The 10,082-nt window shown below is 49.0% G+C and overlaps 1 protein-coding gene across 1 annotated transcript in view; it reads left to right on the forward strand.

Annotated features, from left to right (window-relative positions):
• The first annotated feature begins 592 nt into the window (after positions 1–592).
• MYO1D (myosin ID) overlaps positions 593–10,082 on the forward strand; it is a 327,233-nt gene continuing 317,743 nt past the window's right edge. Inside the window, exon 1 of the mRNA XM_036269296.1 lies at positions 593–995. Coding sequence (XP_036125189.1) covers positions 901–995 — 95 coding nt within the window. The 5' untranslated portion in view covers positions 593–900. The remainder of the gene's footprint in view (positions 996–10,082) is intronic.

Raw genomic sequence — 10,082 nt, forward strand, 5'->3', positions numbered from 1 at the left:
ATGACCTGGATGAAAATGCAGCTTCCCTACTTCCTAGCCATGTGGCAAGTTACTTAAATTCTCTAAGGCGCTTAGAAGCTCTGGTCACTTTTATTGTCACCAACACGTTAGCTACTATTCTTCTCTCAGTCTGAGCGTGAAGCATCATTTCAACGATTGAGAGGGTGTGAGCTGAGACGCAGAAGTGGGCTGCGCGGCTGGGTGATAGAATCATAATAAATACCCTCCCGAAAAGCTCCGCAAAGTACTTTTGTGACTTCGTTGGCATTTATTTACCAAGCAAGGGCGGGAGGCAGCAACCCTGGAAACTTGATCCCACCCACTCTCCTACGTCCCGGCTCCTGCGCACCGCCCTCCGGAGATCCCAGCGCTGGTCCCCAGAGGGCGCTGCCGCCCCGCCTCCGAGCCCGGCCCGGCGCGCGTCCCCGCCGCCCACCCCGCGCGAGCGCGCGGTCCAGGTGAGGAGGCGGAGGCCTGCGCCGCCGCGGGGCGGGCTGCTCAGCCGGCGGGGCGGGGCGAGGCGGAGCCCGAGAGGCCGGGGCGGGGCGGGGCGGGGCGGGAGGCCGCGGGGCCGTGGCCAGACCCAGGCCAGAGGCGGGACCAGCCGCCGCCGTCTCCGTCTCGGTGTCCCGTCCCCCACAGCGCCAGGCAGCCGCCGCGGGAGAAGCGGAAACTGCCGGGTGCGCCGCACGGACCGAGAGCGCGCCGAGGAGCCGCGGGGCGGCCTCTGTCCGGCCCAGACCCGCCGAGCGGAGCACGGCGCCCCTCTCCCCGGAGCCCCCAGCCCCTAGCCCCGCCCCGGCCCCGCCCGAGCTCGCCGCGCACCCCCGGACCGGCTCCCGCGGCCGCAGCGCGCCCACCTGAGCCGCTCGACGCCCACCTGAGCCCGTCCCCGGCGCCATGGCGGAGCAGGAGAGCCTGGAGTTCGGCAAGGCGGACTTCGTGCTGATGGACACCGTCTCCATGCCCGAGTTCATGGCCAACCTCCGACTCAGGTGAGGGCGGAGCGGCGGGGCGCGGCGGAGCCTGCGCTGCCCCGAGAGGGGGCGCCCCTGCGGTGCGGCGGGCTGGGGGTGCGCGGGCGCGCCGAGCTCCGGGATGGAGCGGGACCGGAATGGGGTATCCCGGGCTCCTAGCCGAGGCGGGACGCCCCGGGGCGCGGCTGCACTGGCGTGTAAGGGGCGTGCTGAGCTCCGGGGCTGCGCCTTCCCGAGGGGGTGTCCCTGGGTGCTGTCCGGACGCGGGGGGCGGGGAGGTGCAAGGGGTGCGCGGCGCTGGAGGCTGCGCTTGGGGCCGAGCCGGCTGCTGTGCTAACAGGTAAGTGACGTGGGCGGGCCGGGTGACCTAATGGAAACAAAAGTAAAGGAAAATAACTTTAGGGAGAGTCGCGGCGGCCCCGAAGTCCTGGGAAGACTAGAGGGTTGTTTAGAAGAGGGACTATGGTCGCATCCCGGTTTCACACTTGCTTCTTTTCTTTTTCTCTTCCTTCTTCTTCTACCACTCCCCCCCCCCCCTCCTGGCGGGGTTCCATCACGTCATTCAGGATGCTTTGGAGTGATCCCTGAGCTGTCTGTTCCAGGACACAGGCTATTTTTTAGTTACTCTCTAAACGTAATTAGACACGTTTCCAGACATGGAAGAGACTGTTCGGCTTGCCAGTGCCAAGATAAACTGTCTGAATTTGACAAGGCATTCATGGTTTCAGTTTTTTTCAGGGAGTTATGGATGGAGCCCTTGTGTTATTGACATCCTTGAAAAGGCAGTCACAACTCAACACCCCCAAATGGGCTTCCAAAGACGAATTTATTTTAGAAAGTCTTCTTCATGTGATTATTTCTCTTTTGATAGAGTGATATGTAAGCAGAACTTTAAAGTGGTTTTTTAAAAAAAATAGAGTAAATAGAGTTTCAAAGTAACTGAGTTTTGGGTGTGTGTGTGTGTGTGTGTGTGTGTGTTTGTGTTTCCTGGAAGTTCTAGCCCCATTTCTGGTAAGGTTTATAGCTAAATATCACACCATAAGCTCATGAAGGGAAAATGGTAATCTAGGTTTTGGTGCTTAACTAACCACATTTCTCTGTACTAATTACCCCTGCTAGCCTCAATGTAAATTTTAAAAAATTTTTTTAATCTTTGTAATTGCAAACCCCAGAGTCTTCATGTGTTCTTGGCCAGATTTCCTTGTGTCCCAGAGGATGGAACAGGGACACAGGCCTGATTTTCTACACCTGCTATTACACACACACCTCAGTCAGAGTGTGAGAGTTTCCTCATTTGTAAAATAATGAAGATTTTCAAGATATTTCAGTGCTTATTTACATTCTCTTTTGCTTTCATATATCACTGGTTGCAGTTTCTAAGTGTGAGATTTGAATCTTAATAAAGATTATTAACGTGAGCCAAACTTAACTCCTATATACACAGAAGAGAATTTCGCTATTTAATTCTACCTTGTATAAGGTACTCTAGGAGGTAGTGTGGGAGCACTATAAGAGGTGCTCCTTACCTCTCAAAGAGGGGTCATGTCAGTGAAGACAGGGGAGAAGAAAGGGGGGACATCTGTAATACCTTCAACAATAAAGATTTTTAAAATCACTTATCTAAGAAATGTAACCTGTGTTTGGAAAAGAGCATTTACAAACATTTCAGTAAGATGGAATGAAGAGAGGACACTTGAGGGGAAAAAAATTGTCTATTGATTTAAATAATAGGTGAAGAATACAGAAGAGTTCATTAAGCCTTATGGAGCTTAGATGATTCTTTGCCAAGTAATTGTACAAGCTAATTGTTCTGGAAGTTCAGAAGAGGGAGATGCTTTAGGCTGGCCGAGAACACCATGTAGAGCAGGAGAGAAGCTGAGTTACAAAGGATGGGTAGGATTTGTCTAGTTGGAGAACATTCCTGGTGGATAAAGTGGCACGAGCAGAGGTGTGGAAGCATAAAAGCCTACTCTGGGTGATAGCAAATAAATTATCTGAAGGAGGGGAGGAGTTGCAGGCGGAATCACCAGCTCTCATTAGCAAGACCCTTGGCCAATGCCCAGGTTTCTAGGTCTGCCCTTACACGCACTCACCAAGTCAGCCAAGATTCTGGATGTTCAGATGTCCATGGGTGTCTCACTCTGTGTGAGTCCCTGACAGCTCTTCTAACTGGCTGCAGTTCTCATTGTACAGACTTAGTGACTGTTCATGATTTACTTATATATTGGCAGTAGTTTGTTCCCAGTAGCTGTAAACATAACCCCAGCTGTAAACCCTAAAGACCCAGGTGGAAAGCAGCCCTGTCTCTGGTAGTCTGAATTTCTTGTCACCCTGATACCCCTCCAGACTATTTCAGTGTGTAACTGCTTGAACTAATGGGCTCATGCTGTTGTGACCCTGGGGACACTTGTTTTACTTTGCAGAAGGTGACCAGACACCCACTGCAGATATAGGTGCTCTTATGTGATGGGATGTTTTCATCTCCTGGAACATGGGTGGTTGGGCTATACCATGTGTATATGTATGCTTTTATCGAGGCAAAATTTGAGTATATTTCCTTTCTCAGTAATAGGTATGCATGTGCCCGACCACCTGCCTTCCCTGAGGTCAGGCTTCTCTGTCCATCTGCAGTGTCCTGTCCTTTGCTCTCCTCCTGGCTCTTCTGCAAGGCCCTCTTTTGCATATATGGTCTGTGGCATCCACACTTGTCAGGCACTCAAAGCTTCAGTTGTTTCAGAGTTCTGTGTCATCCCAACCTGACTTTAATTTTTCCAACACGAGCCTCCAGCATACTGGTAGGCACATTTTATAGCGAGAATAAAAGGACCGTTTCACTTCCCTCTTTGACGCTTTTATGACATTGTCCATGTAGAATTCTCTTCCCACTTTGCTGCTGTGCTGGCCTTCTTTTTTCCTGTTGGGGCTAAAGCTTGATTTTTAGACATCTACTGCCATTGATGCAATTTTCCTCTTAGTGTTACTATTTTTAAAGGCAGGCTTAGGTGTGTATCTGTGCCTGTGAGTCTGGGTGAGGTAAGATAAAAGGGTGATGTGCATTCGTGCGAATTAGTACCTGTATCCGAGAAGGAGTTTCCGTTTTTATGTTTTACCCTTGTGCCCCCAAACTGCTAGTATCTTGAGGGCTACCACTTTTCCCACCTAGAGTTCTCTCGCTAGGGGAAATGTGTTCTGTTTATTTGCTTTTACTCTTGGTGGAGTTGGAGGTGCTGGCGGTTTTGGCTGTGGTGGTAAACTCCTCACTCCATTGTCGAGGGTCTGTGCCCAGAAGTAAGATTCCTGTACAGGCACCTCCTGCCTTCAGGGTCAGGCCTGGCTCCTGCCAACAACCCTAATGACCACTTGAAACCCCAACTGTGGCATCCCCCCAATACTCTGCTTTCCTCCTAGCTACGTCCTTTTTGGACTTGGAGCTCCGTGGTTCCTTTTCTCCTTGCTTGGGCCATTCCTGTGCTCCAGTTTTTCCGGCATTCACAGCGGCTTTGCACCCTCTCGAAGGGAGACTGCCGGGGGGGGGGGGGGGGGCGCACGTGGAACACCTGGTCCTCACTGTGCTCTTGCTCCGCACTTAGCCGTCCACGTGAAGGGAGGAATGTGCCCTGCTGCCCTGGAGTGGGCTCCAGCCGAGGACGGCGTCCCCGAGAGCCGTGCTTTTCATTTCATGGGATGAAGAAACACATCTTCGTTTCCCAAGTTTGTTGTCGGTCTGTTTTAAGAATAAGGGATCAGCTCAGCCTTGTATCTTGGCTCCTTGGCAATTTAATTTTTCCTCCCCTCTCTTCTTATTGGCTTTTCTCTTCCACAAAAGCAGTCATTTAAAGCACCGTGTTTGCCAAAGCTACAGGCAACTTCTCACTTTTAACCTAACACAATATGTCTTTTATACCTTTGCTTGGACCAGGGTTTCCCAGCCTCAGCACTATTGACCTTTTGGGCTGGATAACGCTCTGTCCCGAGCCTGCCCTGTGCATATAGGATGTTCAGCAGCATTCCTGGCCTCTAGCCCCCAGGTGCCAGTAGCACCATGCCCCTCCCATTTGTGCTACCAGAATGCTCTAGGTATAGCTAAATACCCCCGGGGGAGAGGGAACTGTCCCCACTTGAGAACCACAGGCCTAGGCTGTTCTCACTCTCTTGGAATGTTCTCCTTCCCTCATCTCTGCCCTCCCTCCCTCCCCGTCACACTCAGGCATTCATTGAGAGGAACCCTCTTTAAGAAAAGGAACATGAATTATTAATGCAATAGTAGATACAGGGCTTGGGAAGGGGACAGAGCAAGTGCGTGGTTGTCATGCAGGTGCCCCTCTGGTCCCCTTGTGTTTTCTGTCTTGCTGCAGAATTTGACTCCTATCTGTTCACTACATCTTTTTTTTTTTTTTTAAATCCTCACCTGAGGATATTTTTCCATTTATCTTCAGATAGGGAGGGAGAGAGAAACACTGACGTGAGAGAGACACATCAATTGGCCTCCCGCACGACCCAGAGCAGGGACTGAACCACAACCAAGGTACGTGCCCTTGACCGGAATTGAACTTGGGATTCTTTGCTCTAACCGCTAAGCCAAACTGGCCAGGGCATGGTCACTGCATCTTAAAGTGGGTTACCTGAGCTGACTGTCCTTCATCCAGTGGAATCCTTAATTTTAAAAAGCATACAGTCTTCTGAAAAAGATTGTACTTATTTTAATGCAACTTAACTGTGGAGGAGGGGGCGGAGCGAGGTGTAGAATCAGTAGAAAGGCAGCGGACAGGCATACCCACACTCACCGCATAACTTCTGTCCTCTTTTTCTGCAACTCTTTGGTCATTTGGAAAATTTGGTGGGACGGAGGATCCCTCCTGCTTGCCAGAGGCAAAACCTTCGATACTCTGGGTGGTCTTCAAGCAAGTATAAACCTGCGATTGGTTCAGAGCGCTAGTTAGAAGTCGCTCTGGTTAGATTTATAGGAGAGGTGAATGGCACACTAAATCTTTTTGGCTTCCATATGAAATTCTTTGGCAACCACTTTTGGAGGCCTTCGGAAAAGGACAGTTTGCTCTGTGCCTGTTTTGCACATTGGCTTCATATTGGGACAAAAATGAGAATTTGGGTTTTGGAGCTGCCATTTGGAGTGAATCACCCTGCCGTCTTGTTTCCTTTCCTTCTCCATGACAGATTTCCAAGACTATTTTTATTCAGGGTCATTTGTTGACCCTGGAGACTTCTGCTGAATTTAGCTCCCAAACAGAGCCAGATGTGGGTGGGATCAGGCGCTCAGGAGCCATTACTGGTGCGTTTCATTGCAAGTTTCTGAAGGGTTCTACTTCTGCATTAAAGAGATGAGCTTTGGCTTTTTGCTTAACTTGGAGACAAAAATGGTGACTCTGGTCTAGATAGAAATGCGTTTACTTAATGGCCCGTGTGTAAGTTGTCTGCATTGTAGATTATCCTAATGTGGAGAGCTGTTTGTTGACATTCTCACCTAAGTCTGAGCCAGCTCAGCAAAAAGGACCCTCTCCCAAGGCCTGGCTCCATTTTATGACCATTCTCTGGCATCCATTGCTGTGTTGCTGTTGGGACTGGATCGGATCACTGTGTCATTGCCCAGCCACTGCTGAGTGGATCTAGTGGGAAACTCTGCTGTCCGTGGTGACTGCAGCCCCACGGCGTAGATGAGCTGTTGATGAGCCTCACTGACATGGCCTGTAAAAATGTCAACTGTATCCATAAATGGGTTCAGAGGGTAACGGCATTTTAAAGTATACATTGTAAGCCTCTCTCTTTTTTTGTCTATTACATTCTTGGGTTGAGATGACAGTTTTATTTCCTGTGGGAAGCAGGCTCCTTTCAGTTCAACTGCTATATAATTAACTGGTTAGATCTCTTAATAGAACAGTTTTCCCAAACATTAGTTTGGGGCATTTATGGGAAGAGGAGAAGGGAGAGGGTGCTTGCAACAGGCAGCAGTGGAAAGAGCCCAGTGTTGGAAACCAGCTGACCAAGTTCAAATTCCAGCTTCACTGTATTCTTTTTAGCATTAAGACTTAGGATAAGTTAACTTGCCTCAGCCTCATTTCCTTATACTGTATAAAATGATCGCTTTTCAGGATTATTGGGATACAATCTCATGATGTGGAAAGAGTACCTGGTCAGTGCTTCCCCTCCAACTAATATTCACTGTCTCCCTGAATCCCTCCCAAATGGTCTCAACTCCTTGTCCTGACCCCATAGCTGCTAAAGGTCTGTTTTCACTTCTTTCTTCCTCACGGAGACAGATTGGTTTGTTTGGGAGGCAAGGATGAAAAATGTCCTAGAAGGGGTTGGGGTTACCTAGTGGGGGAGCAAGATCATTGGAGATAGATTGGGACCTTATCCTGTTTCTGTTCACTTTCTGTCACCTAGGTGGCCTTGGACAAGTTGATTCGCCTCCCTGAGCCTCTGTTTCTTCATCTGTAAAAATGATGTGTTATTGTGAAGGTTCAATTCTGGCACCTGTAAAACACCCAGTGTGGTGCCCATACCAGAGCGGATGCTCCGTCTGTGGTCCTGTGTCTCCTCAATTCCCTGGCCCAGCCCTGTGGACCGAGTACCTTTGCTGTTCCCAGTTCTCTCCATAACTATCACACTGCCCATTCTCACAATCCTGCTCTCTCCAGGGGTACCACAGTTTAATTTCTGAAAATTGTTTTCAACCCTTTGGAAAAGGAAATCTGCTATTCATATTAGAAATTTCCAAAATACTTTATTCTGCATGTCACTGTTCTCTGCTTTCATGGAGGTTGGCGACGTCAATGCCTGAAAACCGCAGGCACGATAGCTGGGTGATGAACTGAAAGTATAAAGTCTTAGTTTGTTGTTTTTGTTTGTTCGTTTTAATATGTAACTTGTTTCCTTTTTAAACTATAGACCTTATGTATTTGTTACATGTTTTTATTGACTTTTTAGAGAGAGAGGAAGGGAGAGAGAGAGAGAAACAACAGTATGAGAGAGAAACATCTATCAGCCGCCTCCTGCATGTCCCCCACTGGGGATCGAGCCCTCAACCCGGGCATGTGCCCTGACTGGGAATCAAACTGGGACCTCTCAGTTCATGGAACGATGCTCAGTTCACTGAGCCACACTGGCCAGACTAGCCCTTATATATTGTTAATATAATCTCCTGGCTTTAAAGCTAGCAACAGTGTACTTGAATTCTTGCTGTGTGCTTGTCATTGTGTCGGGTACTTTGGTGAGAGTTATTCTTCACAAAGTCACTCCTTCTCTGCAGGAACCCCTATATCATTTTTAAAGAAGCAGACTGGTGATAATAATAATTAAGAGTTGTATGTATGTTATATACTAGAGTTCTGAGGGAATTCAGAAAAAGAAAATGGGATTGGGAGTACGTAGAAGATGCTCTGTGAAGAGGTGGAATCTGAACGGACTCCTGTGGGAAGTAGGGAGTCTCTCATTTGGAAGCAGCCCTTTCATGTGGCCCCTCTGCCCAGTGGCCCCCGCCGTGCTAACCTTTCCTTCTCTCTCTCCACCCACTCTCGGCCATGCTGCTAGCCAACGTGCATTGCTCAGAAATACTTCCCTCCACTCTCTGCACATTTTTTCATTCCTGTTTAATGCTGCCCCGAATTCTCCCAACTAGAGATTGAGTTAGGTTGATAAGAATCCTCTTAAAAAGTCAAACACTTGTAATGCAGCACAGATGCACTAATGTAAGTGAGCTCCATCCATGCTTTCTCATGCCTGGACGGGGTCAGCTGGAAGGAGGGACTGAGCACTTCATCTCTGAGAAATAATTTGGCAGCATATACTGTTCGGGGATAAGGTAGACCAGGGATGGTGAACTGAACTCAGGTGGAAGGGGATGGGCAGGATGTGGTGCTAACTCAGTTCATTCTTGGGGCAGCAGTCCCTGATGGCAGAGGGGGAGTGCCAGGGGAAAACTTGGCTCAATTAAAGATTGTGTCTTGCCCAGCTGATGTGGCTCAGTGAGTTAGAGCATTGTCCCATGCACAGGAAGGTTGCGGGATCGATTCCTGGTCAGGGCACGTACCTGCGTTACAGGTTCGATCCCTGGCCCTGGGTGGGTTGAGTGTGCGAGGCAACCAGTCGATGTTTCTCTATCACATCTATGTCTCTGTTTCTCTCTCTCTCCCTCTCTCTCTCTCTCTCTCTCTCTCTCTCTCTGAAATCAGTAGGGGGAAAATATCCTCTAGTGAGGATTAAAAAACAATCAATATTATCTTTGGGCCTAGAAAATAAAATGGAAAATTTTGTATGCCTAATTGGTGAAACAGGAATGGTGTGCTTGTTGGAGGTGGACCATTTTAAAGTGAAGGGTCTGATGAGTGACTTCATTTGATGGAGAAGGGACTTGAGAGCATCCGTTGGTCCTTCTGGATACTTTGCCCACCTTCCGGTCTCCCCGTTGTCCCAGCCTCACCCTTGAAGATATCCCAGTTCATACGTCCAGGCACTCCTGTCCTGTGGGAGACGTCACTGTTAGGCTGCCTGAGACCTCATTCACTTCCCCCGCATTGCATCTCCATGATGCACAGAAATGGAGTTTGCTTTCACGAGATTAAAGTGTTAGCTCTGGTGCAAGCTGTTGTGCTTTAATAAGATTGTTTCCTACTGACCATAGCCTTTTTTCTAGAAGAGTTACAAGATAATACAGGGGGAAGGAAGGAAGGGAGGGAGGGAGGGGGGAAGGAAGGGAGGGAGGGAGGGAGGGAGGGAGGAAGGAAGGAAGGAAGGAAGGAAGGAAGGAAGGAAGGAAGGAAGGAAGGAAGGAAGGAAGGAAGGAAGGAATCCAGGGACAAGCCCAACTTTGCTTTGGTTCCTCTTCTCTGTGTCTCCCATAGTCATGTTACTAACACTGAGTGGGAAATTGCCACTTTAAGGAATCAGTCAAAAAGTGGCTTCATCTGAAACAATGAAGCAAACACCAAGGGAAACTCAGACACTGTTTCCCCCCTCTGTCCACAAAGTCTGCTTTGAGTAACTTGTACAATAGAGGATCATCCATAGCGGCGTGGGCGTGATCCCAAATGGCCCTACCTCACACCGCTGCTTTGTGTTCAATATAAAGTCAAGAAAAATTTTATAGTCAAT

This window comes from Molossus molossus, unplaced genomic scaffold (genome assembly GCF_014108415.1).
Source record: "Molossus molossus isolate mMolMol1 unplaced genomic scaffold, mMolMol1.p scaffold_m16_p_19, whole genome shotgun sequence".
NCBI lineage: Eukaryota > Metazoa > Chordata > Mammalia > Chiroptera > Molossidae > Molossus > Molossus molossus.